The sequence below is a fragment of the Diadema setosum genome, chromosome 2 (genome assembly GCF_964275005.1).
Source record: "Diadema setosum chromosome 2, eeDiaSeto1, whole genome shotgun sequence".
NCBI lineage: Eukaryota > Metazoa > Echinodermata > Echinoidea > Diadematoida > Diadematidae > Diadema > Diadema setosum.
This window is the reverse complement of record NC_092686.1, coordinates 15,644,793-15,667,244: the sequence shown is the minus strand read 5'-3', so window position 1 is coordinate 15,667,244 and position 22,452 is coordinate 15,644,793. Positions and strand designations below refer to the sequence as shown.

Genomic DNA, 22,452 nt, shown 5'->3' with positions numbered 1-22,452 from the left:
TAACTTGAATTATGTCATTCACTCTACTGTTGTTTGTATTGTTAGTTTGATGTTGTTCATGGATTTGTAGGATAACTTTGCTGAAACAAATTGCCGTGATTAAATAGATTAAATTAAAACTGCACGGAAACTGAAACAAACGTAAAACAAATACTCATGTCAAAATATTAATTATCTATTTGGCTGATAGGGCTCTAACATAAAAATGTACGATTTTCCGAAATTAAATTGAAGTATATATTCAGACATCTGAGCCCGACGGACCAGGCTTTGTTGTACTTGTTCTAGCCAAGCCTATTCACTGCTATTTCCAGCTTTTACTCACGTCTGTTGAAAGATTCGATGTTATGACGTGTCTCTGTACGGTATAATGTATGCTGCATTAGGAAAAAACACAGTATTTTGCCAAAGCTTTCTTAAGACTCACTAAGTATACCTTAGCTCATCTCAAACTACCTTATAGTCGATTGTCTCACAAAGGGTATGCCATTGTAAGTTTTGAGTTTAATCGGAAACACGCATTACTTGAAGCTCTATCAAACGACTCGAAATGACAAGCACTCGCATCATTTGTTTTATCCTCAAGTTTCACATTTCATCTTGTTTTATTTCTTCTCTAGATCACACAAAACAATCAGTCAATACTACACTAAACAAGCACTTCTGACACAAGCATGGTGTGTTGCAGTTTAAGCGAATCAGTATAGTTTTTGAACCAGTAACAATAAAGAATATGAAGTAAAACTTGTGACATTCAGATTCATGGTTTCATACAAGTACCACGTGGTGAGTTTATACTGATTATTAATAGCCACGAAGCATAACAAACGTAATGAAACTTCACTATCAATTGATTTTCTTTTAAAATACAGAAATGTTGGTAAAGCCTTGATGTTTGAAAAAGAATCAACACTAATTGACCCGGGTTTATAATTCCTTCCTTTGTTTTTGAGGTCATAAGAGAAATTGCAAATGCATTCTACAAGGAGATAATTTTGCAAACAAACACCATTGTGAAGTAGGAATACATTGCAATGGAACTGATACACCCGCGTGAATACCATCGGCAACCCAATTTACGTAAAATGAAAATAAGTGTCAAGGTGCAGCATGGTTCTCGGAGGGCTAAACGTGAAATTTGTCGGCTCTGATCTTGGTTGGTTGAAAGAATTAAAGGGCGGGGGTAGATATACAACTCCATTTTACTCCTCACAATAATATAGACTTGCAAGGAAAGGGTAATGAAGATCTGTTTTGTCGAGATTTTGGGGAATACACCGGTCAGTTTTACTCCTCGCTAGAGAACCAAAGTGTGATGTTATTATATCCATCCATCGCCATGGAAACTGGTTCTAAACAACCTCACCTGGCTCGAACACTTTATATTGCTGCTAACCATGCTCGCACCTGATTTCAATCCGAGCTACAGCAAAAGACTGTGATATCATCACTTCGATACTCTATAACACAGCCAGGCTTCTTAAGTATGAGTGCTTTGATGAGTCAAACACCTTCGTGTTATCGGTATCACTAATACTACTTAAGCAATCCTTTGCCTATACGAAAAACCATGCAAGTCGTGAGCAAAGACTGCCGGAGGTTCCCACTCTCACTCTCAGGGAATGGCCTCAAGGAGTTGCTAGACTTTGCGCTATATGTGATTTACTAATATGCAACAAAACAGGAGTAACATTATTGTAAGCAACACCAACAGTCATCTATCGTTTTCGTCGGATACTATTAAAACTGCTCTAGAGAAGCCTTGCTGATGTGATTATTAATATTCAACTGAAATCATAAATACCATCCCTCAAAAAATAAAAAATAAAAGATAAACAGAACGAAACACAACAAAATAAAACAGAAATGGCACCTTGGTAGAACTAGAATTAAAAACAGTGAAAAAGGCATCATATTTCAGTATTTTCATCCTTTGGGAAACGGATATAATGCCTAGTATATCTGAAGTTATCGTCTGAAAACAAACCATCTCAGCCCCATTCATTGCAATACCATATATTCATTCAGTATTATAAGATAACTTAAGAACGTTTTCGAAGAATGCAATATAAGCTTTTCAGTTCATATAGCTTACAAAATTCAATGTCGACAGACTGTATCATATCAATGTGTGTGGACAGTGATTCATAGAGTCCGTATGCAAAACACGTTTTGTGGTAAATTCCCCAACTATACGTGCTCATGCAACACAACCACTACCAATATAATATGAAACATTTATACACGCTATAAAACTATAGTTTGTCCAATAAGCTGATGCTTATTTGCAAGATTATACAGTTAACGCTTTTTCAGTATGTCTATAAGGCAGTTGAAAACTGCTGAAGGCTGTTGGATCTGAAATGATCATGGACCTTATTCAGCATTTTGTTCTAGATTCTCGGTAAGCTTCTTCATAAAACCTGCATGGATGATGTGGTTTCTCTGCTCCTTGCTTCCCACCAGCATTTCAATTACTACCGGGTCAACGGTCACGATGAATGCCCGAGAAACTTTACCGGAAGAGTTCTGAGAAGATGTAAAATAAAGAAAAAACACCAAGATACATCACAGGGTTAATCTAATGCTGATGTGATAAAGCGTTTTGGACATGCTCAATTCACAATAACCCAACTACAAATTATTGCAGGATTAAAATAAAAAAAGTTCTTGTATCATCGTGCGGGTATTAATTGCAGATTTTGGTTTGATGTATTTGGTTCACTATACTTAGATAATATACTGAATCATCTCAGCACTTTATCGTTGTTTCTGTGTGACTACTGTGTTGTTTGTTGTTTTATATTTTGTGGCTTTATTTGTCTGTTTGTAATCACAATTTGGTAAGGTAAGGGAGAACAGCGAGTCAAAAATGCTCCAGGTGAACACTTTCTGATATACACATAGGCCTCGGCGGTGGTTGTCATTATTCAAGGACAGGTGTCCCATAGTATGAACAGGGATCTTGCAATCGTATCACGCCACTGAAATCCGTGTAAAAGGCACTGTATGTGCCTGATAGAGACAACGTTTGTCTTCACGCGACTGGAAGACGTCGTATTTATAATAAATGAACAGATGTGTCGAGACCCAACTTTTTTCGCTAAATACACACCTGATTCAAGCTGAAACTGACAAGATTTATTAGAGAAAACAAAAATCTAGAAGGTTTACAGAAGAAAGTCGATTTCAAAGTTCTGGGGCTCATAAAGATTGATCGTAAGATTGACCTTTCGATTAATGCAATTCAAAACATGCAATCAACTTGTGAAATAAAGCGTAGGTATCTCTATGAACAGACTTCAGTTTTGATCTTAAGCTCGATTTACTGAGTATCTTACGCTCGCTTAACTGAGTTACGCTCAATTATTGAGCGTAAGATTAATCGAAACTCTTTAAGAAGAAGGCCCCTTGGCTCACTCGGTGCGCCTGTAAAATGTATACTGTGAAATAAGCTAGGTGCCTTACTACTTGCACTGCAATCTCGTCCTCTGTGATGGACCAACTCCTCGTGGTCTTCGAGCGGAGGCAATTGAGACCTTTGCGCAGACAGCGCTCGATGAGAGCCGCCTCCTCGGGCGAGGGACTGTCCCCTTTCTCCTCGATGTATTTGGAGAGAGGGAGAACGCGCTGGGTGGCAGAGGGCAAGTTGAAAGGTGTCAGTAGGCACTGGGATGTGAGGATGCGGTGAAACTCCCGCGTTCGGGTCGAGTCATCTCGGTCCACGGTATTCGCAACCCGAGACACGAGCCCTTGTGGAAAGGCGACAAAACAAAACGAAAACCGCTCATAACTCTCATTTGATGTTCACTTCACAAATACTTCTATACCATTACGCATGCTATTACAGATGTTGCTATTTAGAAGAGCTAATTGGTTATCAGGCTATACCTTTCTCCCAAGAGGACAAATTGCCAATGCATCATGTTATTCTATCTAGGACAATTAACATTATCTATTCCATTAAATTGTAAATGTTTTAAAAACAGCTACGCATCGGCACTCTGACAAACCTTGGTTCAATGACGAGTGTCATGTAGCAGTCCAAAGAAAGCAAAAGGTCAATGAAATGTGGTAGAGAGGTCTTAGAAAAGATTGTTCTATATTGTACATAATGATTATAATCCAAATCTGAATGCACAGCGTTCTCTACGACGTGCTCATGTGCACTCCTCACAGCATGCAGCCAGAGCAGAAACTCAAATATAATGCAGACAACGAGCAGTGATGGAAACTTGTAAAATCTTACTGACATTAGTAAATCCTATGACGTAGTCCCACTAGTAAGTTATTGTCAACCTTTCAGTTAGGCGGAAGATAAGGCTGAGCTGCTGAACAACACCGTTATTGATGCTAATGCCCATCTTTGTGTTGGCAAGGGTCCTACATTGAAAAAAGTAGTAAGTCCCTCTCAAGCTTGAAAGTTTGGCACACAAAATTCTCAGAAACTTCGTTTGCTATTGGACCTTTCCGAGGCTAAAGGCACAGATCAGGTCTTCATGTTTTAATCAAAAGAATAAAAATTATCAACACTTAAACCATTAAAAATCCAAAGATCACAGATACCCGTGCCGAAAGTCTACAACGAGGCTTGAACAAATGGGCTCCTGACTGGTGCATCACAGTCAATTAAAGCAGTCCTGCTGACATGATTATCGGCAGGAAACCGATGCAGTAATTAATACGATTCCCTCTATTTACATTACAAAGAACTGATGCTAACTCAAAGCATTACTCTTCTCATGGTCATCATCACCAACACACGCTAATATGGACTCTTTCATCGAAAGCTTCGTCAAGAAAACTGCTTTAGGAGATTATACATCCTGGGGAACCTACTAATACTCCAAGCACGAATCACCATCTACAAGCCATACATACGACCACTCACGGAGTATAATGCTTCTCCTAAATCATAAAATGGAGCAGTGTAGGCTCAATAGCTCTCACACTATACGAAAGGCTGCAAAGGAAAGCTCTTCAAAAATTGAAAATTGATCTCAGAGGATTCATTCAAAGCTGGAATTCCCTAATTGGGCACAATACGGAAGCTGGATCCATTTGCTCCTCTTATTGCAACTTCTTCATGAAACCAATCACTGACATAGCTCGAGTCCTTTCAAATGGAACAACAAATGTACGCATAACTCAATCTTCTGCGAGTAGTATTATGTCACCGAGCTCCGTCTCTCTTCTTACACCCCAAAACGGACAGGTTGTACATTTCTCTTTCATCAACTTTGTTTCTTGATTATCCGATTATCCAAGTATGGACTGTTCAAAGTCAGCAGTAATTGCACGTTCGTCGAATGATCTCATCAATATCATCAAATAAAATTAGTGGTTTCTTGAGATGTGTCTATTCATTGGAGTAGCTTGTATTTAAGGTTTGCTTTTCATCAAGGCTTACCAATGATGCCTCCACCCGGTCTAGATCATGGTACTTGACAAATGTAGTACAAATGACTCCGGAGTGTACTGCCTAATAGGCTTCGATGGTTCAAAGATGAAACACGTTATGTCTAATCCTGTAACCGTTTTCGGTTTTGTTTTGTGTTTTTTTTTAAGCTGAAATACGTACGTGTCTCCATAACGCCATCCGAATCAGTTTTCAAGTTTGCACGCTGACGCGCTCGATGGCGTTGCCAAACAGTGGATAGAGTGTAGAGATAGGGATTTAGCGACGAATTGAGTGGGAGAATGAAAACAGCTGTCCAGGCGTAGACATCTGCAGGGATCTCGACAACTCTGATGGCGGACAGAAACCCCATGATAATGATGGGCATCCAGCAGATGAAGTCAGTGCCCACGATCAGTGCCATTTTGGCTGCCAATTTGACCTGTACTTGCATTCCACGCCTACAAAATCAAAAGATTAAAAGCACATGAAATTAATAAAGCACTGAATAAAGAACAAGCATATATACAATTCGTTACACTGATATTTACATGATTACCCTTTCTTATCCCACGAAAAGATCACCATTCTAGTATAGGCATACAGGCGTTGATTAGATTGCGATTTTATGAGCTCTTTTAGAGACTACAACCTAGGGAAGAAATCTATTCCGAGTATGAATACTCACTGAAACGCTCCTTTCTCTATCTAATGTTACATTGGTCATTGATTGATAAATGACGTCAAAGATGACGACTCTGTACGGATGAAGCAAACCAGCTTACTTGGTATGTCTCCCATGATCTTTGCTCTTCGAAAAATTAGCCGCGGATCTGCGAACAGCCACGAAGATAGCGACATAGCAGAATGCTGTCACAACGAAGCATACTAAATTCAGACCAAGAAACAGAGTAATCGAATATTCCCATCCAGGCAGTCGTTCTGTCGTTAGAGGGAGTCCTAGGCACACGCTGGATTTGCCGTAGAATTGCTGAAAATAAGCGATGGGGACCACTGCTGGAGTAAGTGATATGACTAGAGAAATTACCCAAACAACTGCGAGCCATATCTTGCAAGATTTATTGGAGAATTGGATATCCCGATGGTGCACAAACACAATACACAGGATCCGATCTAGACTGATTAGCATGATGATGAAGACGGATACTTCGCTGGACAAGGTAGAGATGAACCCTGCCAGACGACACAGGAGGCTGGCTCGCCACGCATCAGCATGGATTGCGTAGTCGCCTCGGAAGTAAAAATCTGCGCCCGCTATGACCATCATGTAGCAGCCCATGAAAAAGTCGGATATGGCTAGATGAGTGATCAGTCGTGACTGGATTCGACTGGTTTCAACCTGATGTCTTCGGATTGCGCGCAGTCCGATAACGAAGATATTCCCCACCATGGCGCTGATGCCCAATATCCACATGGAAATACGGAGCACAGTGTCCTTCAGAAGGTCACTACATGACGAAAATTCGTCTGCCGGTGCGAAACAGCCAGTTGTGTCATCCGAATCGGCCGGTGTCAATTCCATGATGCAGCACATGGTGAAAGTATCTGCATAACTGAATAAAGAATTCAAAAAATGAACTTACTCTTATTTTACATTCTATCCGATAAAGAATACATAGCGGTTTGAAAAGATTTTGAAAACAAAGTCAGAGTTCTCATGACCCTTTAAGATTTCACCACAGCTCATTTGCGAATATTTTAAAGCATTCCTACTTTTCATTCAATTTCCCATTTGGATTCACAGCAAATCATCTTATTCTATTGCTTTATGATATTTTCCTAGATTCATATTTGAGGTGACTGAGTGTGGCGTAAATGCCCCAGTCATGCCCCAGTCACATAGACACCCGGGTTACCCCGGACCACCCCGGATCTGATGCGGGGTGATCCGGGGAGAGAGCCGTGTTGACGCCTTGGACATCCTTGGACACCCGTGTATGTCCGTGTAGATCCGGGGACATCCGGGAGGCCAACGCAGCAACTTTTGGAGGTCAAAAACATCCGGTGTCATCCGGGGATTGCCGTGTTGGCAGAGCGATCCGGGGTGGTCCATGTGGCTGCCATGTAGCTGCCGTGTTGATCCGTGTAGATGCCGTGTTGATCCGTGTAGACGCCGCGCTCTTCCGGCCTTATCCGTGTAACTGCCGTGTTGATACCGTGTGTACAGTCATACCAACGCTCGTCGACGCTCCATCGAGGACGAAACTATCCCGGATCTCTCTGGACCTCCCCGGACCTCCCCGGATCTTCCCGGATCACATGTAGATCCTTGAGCATCCGTGTTTATATGTGACTTGGGCATAACCGTTGACAAAGATTCATGAGTCAAAAATCAGTTGGTGTTTTCACTGAATTGCCTATAAAGATGCACACATGAAAGTGTAATTACTCGATTCCTTTCAACCTCTAGGAAAGCGTCTAAAACTTGCTGTAAACCAGACGTTTTAAAAAATCAACTTACATTGTATGCAAAGATTTTATTTCCTGCAGAGCTTCACGTATGTCGCTGTTTATCGGTAGGCCGGTGTCCCGAAGGTTCCTAATGTAACAGATACAACCGTAATTACGGGAAAGGATTGAAACCTAGACATGAGCGTAATCTGCTTTATATAAAATATTGATTTTGATCATGACAACTCTCACTACAAAAGTTAGCGATTAGTCTTTTTTTCTTGGGGGGGGGGGGAGGTAATGGCTTGATTTGCCTTTTATTAATGTGACAGATGTGTTGTCCTTCTCGATATAGAACATGATTGCTTCACAGAAGAAACGACGGAAAGACAATGGCAGGGTTATGTCTTGAACAAAGCCTGTAACGCCTCCCGAGTTCGAGCTTGTCTTTTTGACGGGCACTACCACTTCATCATAGCGTCGTGTTCGATGAATTAAGGTTTTACAGCCATGGCTGATAATTTCCACATTTAATTCAGCTGTTATTTCTTCTTCTTTTTTCTATTCAAAAATACTTCCAGCCGCAAGGCGTCAATAATCAGAACTTCTTCGGAAGAACAGCGACAATAACGTGACAATGATGACATTTAAGAAGACTACAGTCAACTACATCACTTGCATTTCATTCAATTCTCAATGTTTTTAAATTATATCATAAAACTCATCTTTCTTATTTCTTTCTACGAACAAAATATTGAACTGAAGTACAATTGCAGCTGCAGTACGAAGTGATTTATACACCATCATCAATCTTCCAAGTCATTTGTGTAAATCTTACAGTTTCCGCAGATTCTTAAGGTTGCTAAATGCGCCTTTCTCGATTTTCGATATGGGATTTCCAAACAATGATCTGAAAAGAGAAATAAAAAAAAATTCAGTTTACATTTATCTCCACTATTGCCCATAGAAATGACACCACAGCACCAACTTGACGTTTGAATCATAACCGACAATCATGGCAATGAAAAGTACACAACACACTTGTGAACATTTATGTAAATGTAGAGATTACACCTATTAAGCTACGTATGATATTACCGACAATGGTAATATATATATATATATATATATATATATATATATATATAGTAACAGAAAATATAGTGTATATGAAATTTCTTCAATCTTACTCATTTCAGTGAAATTTTGCTATAAAAGCTAATAATAGAGAGAATACAGGTAAACGTAAAATTAAGATACGATACTCACAGACTGTACAGATCTCCATTGTTGCTAAATGCCGCAGCAGGTATAAGTTCGATGTTAGAGGACACAAGTTCCCTGTCGATTGATAAAGGATATGAACATCGCTGTCACAGGTGATTGAAAAAAAAATACTTATAACAATCTACAAACAATTCAAATCATTCTTGTAAAATAAATCAAGAAATTACAAACAAGAAGAGATGACCATTCACATAGAGCCACACTCGTGCGAACATCTCATTCAATGAAGGAGAATGCTTTACCTGTAGTAGCAGGAAACTTTTTTCCATTTATCTGATAGTCAAAAGTTTCAATCGATCTCCCTTTCAAGAGAAAAACACTCACAGTTCGGCAAGGAAAGGGTAGCGCGTGGGTGAAAATCCGGACGGGCCAACAACGGACACAATGCCCTCATCGACAGCCTGGATTGGGGTGGTGCTTCCGTAGACCGAGGATTCGTTTGTCAGAAATTGCAAAAACGCAGACCTAATAATGCTGGCAAAGAAATATGTGTATAAGGTTATAAGAGATTTCTTTCACAGAAACAAGAGTAATCGCAATATACAGACCCAATGAGAAATTCTGTACACGCATGCAATTATACAGTCCGTCAATAATGACATAAGCAGACGCATGTCCCCTAGGATTCATTTAAAAAAAAATGTATTTCAGAAAACGTTTTGCTCTTATACAGTATGTAAAGTAAGCACATGCGTTGTAATTATAATTCTATGTATTTTGTAATGCACAGTAGGTATATCCATGTTCTTTTGTTACGAAATTAAAATGTGATCATTGTGTTAGTTCACTTGTTTTCTAATTATTTGCAAAAACATTTAATGTTCATTTGACAGATATTGCAAAGCACCAAATGAACATAATGACACAATGCACAGAATCATTCTTCAAGCAGAAGAAATAGCAATATTGATAGAACAAAATCGTAGGGGAAAAAGATTCCCATAATCGTGTAAACATAGTTTAACAAGCTATAGGAAATTACTGTGAGCACAGCTTGATAGTGTGACTACCCGAAACAGGAGAAAGAACTATAAAAAGTGATTATTGTGTTATTTCACCTCTACTTTCCGTTCTTTGGAAAAAAAAATATTCATATAAAAATAGATATGAAAAATAACAAACAATTCCGCAACTTCTGTGACAAATGAACATAATGGAATTTTCAATTCCCCAAATGTATATCTAACATTGATATCATTTCTTACTTTATATTTCATTGTAGGTTGGACTTAATGGACCTGGTGCCCAACTCGATAGAATTAATGGAAATAAACTTGCCTGACAGTGAAATTTGATTTCATTGCATGTAAATTCATTTTCACATCTTTTTATTGAATTTACAGTTACAGTGACTTAATCTTTATGGGGACTGCAGCACTAAGAATCACCTCCGTGCAATAAGTACGATTGTAAATGTAATGATATATCAATTGCAATTTAGCTTACTGTACAGCTCTAAATTCATAGTTATCAAAGCTGGGGTCTTCTGGCCATAATGACAACGAACTGGTGATCACGACATTTTGTCCAATTAAGAAAAACAAGACGGTCAATTCTACTAAAAGGTCGTGTCTAAATAATTGTCATTGCAATGTTACAATTCACTCTTTGGTTTTCACATTTCCAAAATGAATTATCTTTTATGAAAATTTCACACTTCCTCAATTATTTGTTACTGACATGAGATAAGAACATAATAGAGTAATAGTAGTACCCCTCTTTTCGACTGAAGTCAAGTGCTCCTTTATTATGCTAGAAAAGTAAAAATTTGTTGAACTTTCTTTATATCTCTTCATGTCTTCATCTTCCAAAAGCGACATCACATTAATGTTGTAGTCTTTCCCTCATCCACCAATGACTGCACAGAAACTATAACAGGTATAAGATTTGATAAGTTTTAAATGGATTATCCAATTTCCTCAACGTTCACTGATGGGTTATGATATTTTCGCATTCACTCAATCCACATGTAAATGTAGGATTCATTCACCCTTAGGTTCTTGGGTTCTTGTCCTTTGGATGTTAAACATAGCTGCATATATCCAGACCAACTCCAAATCCAGAGAGAAGCAATCAAATAATCTCAAGGATTCCTTTGTTGTTCACGTAAGTAGATATAGGAAGTTTCTCCCACAACACGCCTACAAGAGGTCGAGTATATAAACGAAGAGAAGGGGGAGGGAAGAAACTTACATTTTCTTTGCAGATTCTGGCAAGCGTATTTCTTTGTCGATATTCGAGCTTCTTGGACTGATGCAGATGAACGCTAGACCAATGCAAATGCAATCCGGAGGGCAGTCCACATCTTAATAAACACACAAACAAATACACACATGGTCATACATATGTTTGTATTATAATATATGTATGAATTTATAGATAAATGCACATGGTTCAGTATATTTCAATATACCGTGTCAAAATATATGAACACATTTGTTAATTGAGAAATTCATAGTTGTGTATAAATGAAAAATGAAAATCGTCAAGTAGAGATAATGTCGAAATAAATGCCTGATGCTTCCTCTATCACGTCTAAGGTAAATAGTATATCTCTACGATGGTGAATGCGCACTTGTTTATGAGTGCTTCACCTTACTAAAAAATCATTCACTTTTAAGAAATAAAGTTGTCCTCTATCCTGATTTGCAACAATAGTCACATTGGACGATAAGTGGAATTACCAGTTCGTAACTGCTATGGAACATTTCTTCTCTCATATCATATTAACGTATCAAGTTTGAAAACCCTATATAAATAGGCACTGTTAAAAAAAATGCAAATAAACAGCTCTGAATATTGTCGAAAAAAAATACAATTTAGGAATCAAAAATTTAAAAAAAGAACGTCATTGCAACATGACTAAATTCAAATTATTATTTTGTTTCATGAAAGTAAGGATTGCTTACCACAGAACTGTTCGTCATCCTTGTCAGGGCAGTGGGCGAAGCCGTCGCACACCTCGCTCTGCGGTAGACAGACTTTGGACGAGTGGCATTTGTACGTACCCTTCGGACACGCCACATGGTCTGATAAGAGAAAAAGATTCAGTGCAATGGCATAATTTTGACTTAATGATGAGAAATCAAATGCAACACAAACAGTACATACTTTCTTTACATTATTGCTCTTATTCGTGCCTTGAATAATGTTACCCAATTTTATACCAATATTTTATAGTAATATTCTTTACCATTATCTCAGCTTTATCATTTTCATCATTTTATTACTGTTATCATTATCATTATTATCAAAATTATCACTTCTGCATTATGTTTTCATAGCCTAGATGTGAATGAAAAGTAAAGTTAGTTTCTCTGGGTGCTTGGGAATGGCAGGGAATACTCGCCGGCAGCCAATGAGGGAGACGACGTATCACAGTTCAGCTCATCTTCCCCTGCGATGCAATCCCAGCGACCGTTGCACCTGAAGCGCAGAGGTATGCAGTACGACTTAGGACATTTCAGCGTGTACTCTGGACAATGGAAATCCTCTGAAAGAAGTACGGATTTAAGACGAAGTCTGAAAGATTTTAACCAACATCATTATGTCAGAATTTCCAACTATCGTCTTCGTCACAATCATACCTCTACTGCAGCCGTGTAAAGTACCGGGGAAAGTAACACATAAGCATGTGACATCAGAGGCAAACTAATTGTCAAGAAACTACAGAATAACAGAGAAACAAACAAGCTAATACTGCCATACAGATATCAACGTGAAGATCACGATATTTCAACACAACGTAACAATCCGTCCCCTTATTTTTCTTTCTCCTTGCTTTACACTCTATAAAACAATTATTTTGGAAATTGGTTAAGGAAATCCATGCAATACATTCATCCTACTTGAAAATTGCAATACATGAATATTCATTCGAGACTATTCTAGTTCTCGTCACAGGTTTCCACTCTTGCTACTCTTGCTGCATGCAAGAACGCTCACTCGAAGCCTGTCGTCACGGATATAGAATGCTACTTTACTTGCCACATGATCTGAGGTGAGAAAGGTCCCGGCAGCCTTTGACGTAGCCACTCTGACTGATATCGTAGATGCAGAGGATATCTGCACTCACACAAGCACCGTTATTGCATTGCAGTTGGCCTTCCACATTGCACGTAAAATTCCTCCTACGATAGGCTGTTGGGAACAAGGCATGGGCATTATATCTTATAAAAGAATACAGAACGAAAAGTGTCATTTGTCAAGAAACAATTTGTAAGGACGCAGTATATAGAACTCTTGTTTGTTTCATATACCATGCATACATTTAGATGTGCGCAAAGATTAGACTCCCTCTCATATCAATGAAATAACAATATGACCAACGCAAGGCTTATCCAGCATTTGATACGGAGCGGTGTTATGGATTGATTTCCAGGAAATAAATCTTTAAGATGAGTTTATACGAATTCCCATGTGCAGGCATTGCGGAAAAATGGATAATGTTCTTCCGTTTATATCAGTACACTGCAGGTGGGAGTATCAATGCTTGATGATGAAAACTACGTTCCAAAATAGTCCTTATCCAAAGCACAGAAATTTTCGTCGCTGCTTAGTTCGCAAAATTCAATCATCTTACAAAACTTTAATTATTTTATACATTAGACCAACATTATTAGATAAAAGATACATTTTGTCTGAGAATAAGATAATACGAAGTTCGGAGAGTTCGTGAAGGTGCTTACCGCAATCTTCCGGCTCATCTTCAAACGAGCCACCGATACAGTCTACAATACCGTCGCACTTGGCCCATAGCGGATGGATGTCACCGTTGTAGCATGTGAAGGAAACGTTTGATGCTTCTGGTGTGCATTTTGAAAGATTTGATAGTTCATGTTATTCATCGCTTTATTAGATTAATGATATGTCACAAATCTCACAAAATGAAAGTGAAGTAAATATCAACAAATAGCACAGGCTGCCTATATCGATATAATGCATACGCCCCATTATGTGTGAAGAAGTGTTGTAGAAATATACGTGGAATTACACTATCCCAATGTAATAGGGAAGTTGGTTTGGAAGAAAAGGGATCCTCTAGAAATTATAAGAATGCTGCACAATTTCACTTTCGAGGAGAACATTATTGCCTCACCAACGTTGCTATGGATGCGTTATCAAACCCATTTGTACCGATGTCTATGTATTTAATGAATCTACGTTATGTCTCCTGTTCAACGATTATTACAGATTGCAGTCTATATTCTTGAGGCAGAAACCAGATGAAATGACTTAAGAATGACTACATAACTAGACCACTGGTCAGTGCAAGGAGATATTTACCGCAGGAGTTTGCTTCATCCGAACCGTCAAAGCAGTTATCCACCAAGTCACAATATTGATTGACTGGGATACAACGACCATTGTCACATCCGAATCCGCTGCAGTTGTACGATTCTGACATAAAGGAAGAAACATACAGAAAAGCCTAAGAAAACAAATTACTGAAGGCAAAGTTCAGGGGACCGTACTGTGTCAAAAAGAAACTCAACGATATGAACTATGTTATCATCGCAGTACACCAAACTCCACGCTACGCCACCAGCCAACATAGACCACATGGAGAAGAATTACCAGAGAGATGGAACAGCTCATGCAAGAAAGCGGGGTAGCTCGGTATATTATATTAAAAGCAGTAAGCGACATGCACAGAAGAGCGAGACTCTGCATGGAAAGGGAAGGCGGGTCATGTGGACGACTAAAAAAATAAATAAAAAATGGACACTCTCTTGGGAGACCTTCTCATCTCAGCTGAAATGAATAGTGTATTACTGTGAAACCTAATTGTCATGTTCTTTAGGGCTGACGTCCACTAGGGCGCGGGGAAGGGTTGCGGAAGCAAATTCTGTCATTTCGGCGTCCTGTCCCCATCAGACGCGGAAAAAATCCAATTGGCTTGTCCTAGGACATTCCTAGGAATCTCTGCGTACTGACTGCAGACATTCCTAAGAGTGTCGTAGGAATCACTATGGGAGAGTGCGAGATACACTGAAATATGCTAATCTTAGCCAGACGGCGCAGACACATGTAGGACTACACCAGGAGTGGTAAAATCATGAACGGGGACAATAGGATGACTTGCTGACAACATAAGTTAGAAAGCATAGGGGAATAGTATAAATTGGGAGTCGACTTTCCATTTTTCTCATTTGCCTGCTAGCCGTCATGGAGGTCACACCAGTCGAAATTCACTTTGCGTTCTTGCTTCAAATACAAACTGTGAGAGATGAGCAGATAGCATTGCACTGGTCCTGGTCTATTTGTATGGGTTAGGATGGTCCAAGTCTAAGAAGTTAAGTAATCTTTCAAGCTTAGAACTTACTTTGACAAAAGTATGAAAAAATGACCTAGTTTCACTTTGGTGTGTTTTGAGCTGGGCGATCACATTTGAAACGAGCAAAACGATGTACTGTGTAATGGCAACTATTTACAATCACTCAAATGAGAAAGAATAGAAGAAAATAGTTTACTCAGAGCAGAGGGGATGCTTCCTCTTCTTCCTGGGTTTTGTTGACAAAGTATTCACTGCCTTCTGCTGTACCTTTTTCATTGGGCGCCGGGAAATGATGACATTTACCTGTTCCTCATCAGAGGAAGAGAGGTTCGGCTGCATTTTTGTGTTTTTATGTTTCATAGGCATAATGCTGTCTTGATTTTTCACCTTCAAAATCCTTTTGCTCATAGGAATATATTGACCATTTCCCGTCTTGACCACAAATGTCCGCAGCGGCTCTGCGCACTTGCATTTTTAGACCCGCACAAGGACCGCGCTGTCCTGAAACATTCCGGGTGTCTTCCGCTTCATTCGCGCAGCTGCGAGCACCACAGGATTTTTTCAGGAGCATTTGAGGAAGGGAAGGAAGTGTTACGGAAATGTGGGACGTAATGACGATGTCCTAACGACAAGTTGACGAAGGTGTCAGGAAGTTCATTTCCGCGTCCAATTTTCGGTCTCGATCAATATTTGGACGCGGAAATTTTTCTCTCTCCCGAAGGTGCGGAAACGCCCGGACATGTTCAGGATAGTGAACGGACTCTTTCAAGAATGTGCGGAGAGGTTGCCGAATGAGTGCGGAATTACTAAATTTGCTTTCCGCGTCTTGTCCGCGCCCTATAGTGGAAGCCAGGTCTTACAAAAGTGGGCGATGCTCATCCAAGCATGAAATATTTTCCGACTTGTGTCGTATGATAGCAAATACCTTCTTGAAACCGAAACACATCAAAATATTCCATCAATGATTTGGGTAATGAAGCCATAAGATCCTATCTTTATTAGTTGACAAAAAAAAAATATAATAATAATATATATACCCAAGTTTCAAATAGGCAGATTTGACCACGTCGTATCATTAGGAAAAAAAAAATCATTAAAAAATTCCTTTCATCATGCTGGAAATTTATTGTTTACATTGTTTGGAGGGGGAGGGGGAGGTGGACGATTTTTCAAAATTGTTCTTGGAAAGAGCAGACCCTCACCCCGACGATATTTGTCGATGGAAGAGACTATTGCCGGTACGAATAGACTTACCACAATTGTGTTCGTCCGAGTTATCTGCGCAGTGTTTCACATTGTCGCAATAGTATGATACTGATATGTTGGTACCATCGTTACAGAAGAACAGTGTGTCTGACGTCGTCACTGTAAAGGAAAGATAAACGATCGGTCAGTTATGGTCAACTATCTTCACAGCATGATACTGTTTGTCACTAGTTATAGGAGAAGTTATCCCGAATAAAATATGTGAGTTCACTGGTTGCAGAAATATTGTTGGTAAATATTAGTGAAGTTTCAGGTAAAACATACAAGACGTTCAATAGTTAAGAATATCTACAGATCTATAACCCCATATTTCCTTCGGGATACTGCTTTAGACTCTCTTTTTTTTGTTAATCAAAAATTTTGTTGCCCAAAATAAGGCGCAATCAGAAAAAAAAAAGTTAGTGTAGAGGAATATACAAATTTGTGTTTGTTTAGGAGTCGAAATAAGCTAGAAGCTTTACCATGCACATGCGAGTCAGCTTGCTTTCGTTATTGGACATCCATATTTACATATTGCCTGTGTAACTTCTGGCCTGTGAAAGTCGTAGCCATCCGTCACACGAATTTCCACCTGGCCTATCAAGAGTTATAAATCTTTACCATTCTCGCATGATTGTTCATCGCTACCATCACGACAGTCCAAGATATTGTCACATTGATAGAAAAGGTGAACACATTCTCCCGAGTCGCAGCTGAACATCGAAGATGGACAGGTAGGAATGCTAGTGGGCTGTGTGACGTTTATCATCTCTTGCACGTATTCTGCAAAGCGAATTCCACAATATTCAGATATTACTGTTTATTTGTGAGTATCTGACTTTAATCATACAGGAGCCTTCATATAAATAAATAAATAAATAAATATATATACATATATATATATATATATATATATATATACCTACATATATATATATATATATATATATATATATATATATATATATACCTACATATATATATATATATGTATATATATATATATACCTACATATACATATAAAACAAGAACACTAATCTATTCTGTTTGTTCAGTGAGTTGGGCCCCTGGTTTGTTCCACAGCTTTTATCACACACACACACAAAAAAAAACTTTTAGAAATTGATCACAGAGAAGCCATATCGAGATCAGTCCGCTAAGTGTGTGTGGTTTTTTTCCCTTTCTTTCGGATGACGTTCTTCAGCTTTCGAAGTCATAGAAGTCCACTTTAGCATGACATGACACATGCTGAATCACGTACACATAGAAAATAAATTTGTGTTATTGTACATTCATAAACTGATCGATACATACACACATACAATTACATGTATACACATAATGATGCTATGATATGACGACATTGCTGCAACGAATTATCAACTGTGATAAAGATTACTCAACAAAATGTGGTGCCACTTTCTTATGTATAAAAGGAACTGTAATTTACCAAATTTTGTAATGATAATCTAAGGTTTCTATGCCCCATCATCGAATGGTGCCGAGTCATGTTTCCGTGTTCTCCGTCCGTACCACACGCGATTGAAGAAACACAGTTCATTGGATTTTCTCGTTATAAGAAACAGGTTTATACGCTATACTTGAGGTGTAGCTGCGCTTACAAGATTTTGAGCAAAATCCTTTGAGAATAAGCTTGGAAGGTCACCACTTCATTGTATAAAAATTACATTTTTCAGTTGCAGCGTTATTTAGGAATTTTCCGTGGTATCAATGCTAGAAAATAAGTAAATCATCTGAATAAAATTTCAGTGGTGAAAGGGCAGAGGTAAAGGCCAAACGTCATTGTACTTACAAAATAAGAATTTTATTAATCTTTAACAGCGTTATTCTATGAAGATGGCTTTATTCCATTCCTAACGTTGCTCAGTGACTTTGTGTACTAACCGGATGTTGAGGCCGAAGTTGCAGCCACCTCGCATATGAACTGGTCAGTATCCTTCGAAAGGCAGGGAATATCATTCCACAAGGCAGTTGACCGAATGCTGGTCAGTTTGATGGTCACGCAGCCGTCCAAGCGTCCTCCATCTGGCTCATTGGCCGGCCGTTCGTCTGTACCATCAGCTGACCAAAGATCGCTTCGAAGAACAAGAAGAAGAGGGAAGGCAGGGATCTTGCAAAGTCAGTATCATCTCAAAGATTCAACAGCCTCTCCGGATAGCAGCCAGCTACAAACAATCTGTGACCCTGATCTAAGTATGTCATAACAGCAATCACGGCTGCAACAGTTTGATATGCTATTGGTATGAAGATCACCTATCTGTGAAGTTCACCCACACTGGCTGTGGAAACTGATGGATCTTGTACAAAGGCCCATGTGGTCATGATAACGTTACGGAACGCTTCATCTACGTAACATTCTCTATAAGACAGAGGATGTACTGTATAGACCTGTTTCCTTTGAATACGTTGTCTTGAGTGTCCATAACACCAACACAAATACAAATGTAATGCGGTTGCCGTGCCTAATTCAGAGTGTAGGCCCACTTGGCTTATACGGGCATAGGTAGGCCTACATCACCATAACTCCATCCAGTGTTGAAATAGGTTAAGATATTTTATATTGGTCTGCAGGGATTTCCTTCATAGCGACGAAGAAAACTCTATGGAAAGTTTTAACGGAGGAACATCGTCTTAGTTTGCATGTTTGTGGCATGCTAATCGCCTAGATTGTGATTTTTAACTACAATGTACACTACAAGTGACCTCTTTTTTGTTCGATCTCTCAACCCTCTCATAATCCTCCTGGCAAGTGCTACGAGACATCGTTCTATTTTTTTTTAAATAAAAACATGCACACACGTACGGATACATACACATACAAACAGATACATGCATGTATATATTTATCTATCTATTATATGTAAGAAGGTTTAGATTTAGACTACATTAAAGACATTTTTCCAACCTACACAGTAGGGCTATGTGGCTACTACTCAGTACCTTATTGAAGGTATGTACCAATCCGTATAGGTCATAGGTGAGTCATCCGTCCAGCGAAATATACCTTTTGTATCCCGACTTCCAAGACCTGTATACCAGACGACAAGTAATATAAGAGAGTCATATGAAGATGTGTTATGTACATATCATTATGTAATAGTTATATACACTTCTATAAATATGAATTATTTCTATTTAAACGCGGGTGCAACAAACGTAACCGTAATCTGCTAATGATTTGTGAAACAAAATGCTGGAGGTACACATCACGTTTCACTAGTGATGAAAATATCTATTACCTAATTGTTACAAGGAAAACCACTGCCTACAGAATGAAGACCACTGTGTATATCACGATCGGATATCAGATGGCGTGTTATATTTCTTCAATGTTCAAAACAAAAACAATCACTACTTGGATATGCACAGAAATGCTAAAGTTGCCAAAGTTGAATGTTCTGTGCTACCTATTCACACTTTTAGCTGCTTCCTACTATAGCTACAGACATAAATTGTCGTTATTTGTAATTCCATACCACAATGATGTTAACTTTTATAAATTGACTGGATTCTGGCGCATAGAATGATAGCAGTTTCATCAAAATCGGGCAGAAAATAATGACGCTAAGGAATTTTAAAGTTTCAGATGTTTTCATGAATAATGATGAATTCGACGAGGCGATCATAATCATCGCCTGAAAATCTTCCCAATCGCCAGTACACCAGATGTTGTAAAACCATGTTTTAGTAAATGATTTACCATTTGCAACCTCAGTTCTTGTAATAGTTTTCGTTACTTTGGTACTTTGCCTGGTTGCTGGCTATAATTAGCTGCAATGATTTGAAACGAAAGGATCCTGTAGTTCATATTGATATCATATTACAGTAAAAAAAAAAAAAAAAATATATATATATATATGAAGATTTTGGTGTAGTTCGGTGGTAGATTTGTGAGGTGATAACATCATCATTTTTGACAATTTTAGTGGGCGTATGCGATTGGAACTCACACCACTGATGCTAAGAAAAAAAAAAACATAGGAAGCTTAATGGGATGGTTCAGTATTGGTGGAGATGAAAATTTGGCTTTTAACTTTTTGATACCAAGGTACAAAAAAAAACACACATATGAAATACTACAGAGCATACTATTATACCATTTTAAGAGGAATTCAAAGTTTATCTAACGAAAATCGGGTTTGTAATGACTGAAACATCAAAAAACAAAGTAAAACAAAGCGATCGTAATGAAAGATGAGTCCCACACGTTATCAGAATCGCTGTTTTGGATGTCTCAGCCATAAAAACCAATTTTCATCAAATAAACGTTGAATTCCTCATGGAATTACATGCTCTTTCATATTTCATAAGAGGTTTCTCATTATCTCATCAAAAAAATGTTAGAAACCTGAAATTAGGTCTCAGCGAAAACTATACGATCCCTTTATCATTCTAAAGTCGTTTGATTCTATATACACTATTCATGACAGTAAATCAACTTCACCATGATGTGACATTATTTCTCACCGATGTACGTGCTCGTCCCGCCTTGTGTCCAGTTCTTGACCATTCTGGCGTGGATGAATTTCATCTCTTTTTCGTGCCCAATGCTAACGAGGTGACACCCAGGTGCCAAACTCCGGCAGTACCGATCGGCATCCTCCCATGTCAACTTCTGAGAGTGGTTTACAAATCGATAACACGAATCGGCAAACTTCATCCAGCTGGGTCCATCGGCGTCAGGACACGACCAATCTTAGGAAGGTAAACATTTGCCAAAAGGAGTTCCATGAAATTATTGCAGGTGGTGCAAAATTAATGAACTCCCTGCTGTCGCAGTAGAAAATAAAATCACACATAATGATGTTTCCCTCTCATGTTATAGTAGTTACCCAGGAATTGGCTCGTCGTTTCAGGCAGTTAAGTTTTGCCAAAACTTGTTTAAATGCTCAACTCGATGCACATGATTATACAGTCAAAATTAATCTGCCTTAGCGGCCATAATGGCGTGTATGTAGCAGCCACCTGCCGTATATGTTCAATAAACAATCCCCCCCCCCCCCACACACACACACACACACATACATACAGACATAGGAAAACCCTGTGCACAGCAGTCACCTTTGTAATGCCTTATTCCATCCATAAACAATCATTTTATAACGGGTAAGAAGTTTTTTTTTTTTCCCCTCAAATTAGAAGGAAAGAAGTATAGCCCTCATCTATAACCCTTTGTATATCCCTTAAAAATAAAAACAGTACAGACAGAAATAACCCATTACATGCAGTCGTCCACGAGTAAATACTACTCATCAGATAGCTACTTCTCTGGGAAGTCATGTTTTCATTCCATGATAATAACATACCTCTGATAAGGCTTATTGGCTTATGCAAAGATTTGTTAAGTATCACCCACACCCCCAACCCTCCCCCCTCCCCAACGTCTACAAAACACTGTCATATAGTTAATAAGACCTCCCATGCTTAAACGGAAGGTTTCGAGTTCGAATACCAACAATGCTTACGTCCGAGGGCGAGACATTTTTACCAACGACGTCTCTCTCGACCCTGTAATGTTTCTTTGATACTGGGCAATGATAATGACAGGGCCTTTTGGGAGAGCAGTCCAAAGACTGAAGAGGCAAGTCTCGATTGGACAATCGTTATCATTATGATGATCGGTAAGAGTTTGGTTGTTTTTTGTTGTTGTTTTTTTACCCTCAAATGTGTAGTCGCTAGGTTCCTCGCAACTTGCAGCTTCGAACTCAAGCATCATCACCACGTCGCCGTTGGTTCTCAGCTCAACATCCACTTCGTTTAGGAAGCTCTCGACCACGACAGTGGAATTTGGCCTCCTATGCCGGCAAAAGT

The 22,452-nt window shown here is 38.9% G+C and overlaps 1 protein-coding gene and 1 long non-coding RNA gene across 2 annotated transcripts; both read right to left on the bottom strand.

The window, feature by feature from the left end:
- Positions 1 to 2,203: 2,203 nt before the first annotated feature.
- LOC140242829 (lutropin-choriogonadotropic hormone receptor-like) lies at positions 2,204 to 14,227 on the bottom strand. Its single transcript, XM_072322584.1, has 12 exons — positions 14,224 to 14,227; positions 13,786 to 13,902; positions 13,085 to 13,237; positions 12,410 to 12,590; positions 9,422 to 9,571; positions 9,080 to 9,151; positions 8,649 to 8,720; positions 7,881 to 7,958; positions 6,184 to 6,972; positions 5,582 to 5,859; positions 3,469 to 3,752; positions 2,204 to 2,529 (listed from the first exon to the last, which is right to left on the bottom strand). Exons 1-12 carry the CDS (start codon positions 14,225 to 14,227, stop codon positions 2,377 to 2,379), a joined length of 2,331 nt encoding a protein of 776 aa, XP_072178685.1. The 3' UTR covers positions 2,204 to 2,376.
- Positions 14,228 to 14,389: 162 nt separating this feature from the next.
- On the bottom strand, positions 14,390 to 17,376 carry LOC140240186 (uncharacterized). Its single transcript, XR_011902021.1, has 3 exons — positions 17,241 to 17,376; positions 16,629 to 16,739; positions 14,390 to 14,497 (listed from the first exon to the last, which is right to left on the bottom strand). It is a non-coding gene; the product is annotated as an uncharacterized lncRNA (long non-coding RNA).
- Positions 17,377 to 22,452: the final 5,076 nt, after the last annotated feature.

Bases quoted from the DNA above. Each gene is read 5' to 3' on its own strand.
- LOC140242829 (XM_072322584.1), bottom strand. The intron at 8,721-9,079 runs GTGAGTATCGTA...TTCTCTTTTCAG, and splicing joins AATGGAGATCTGTACAGTCT to ATCATTGTTTGGAAATCCCA. The intron at 7,959-8,648 runs GTAAGATTTACA...CTGTTACATTAG, and splicing joins CTTAAGAATCTGCGGAAACT to GAACCTTCGGGACACCGGCC.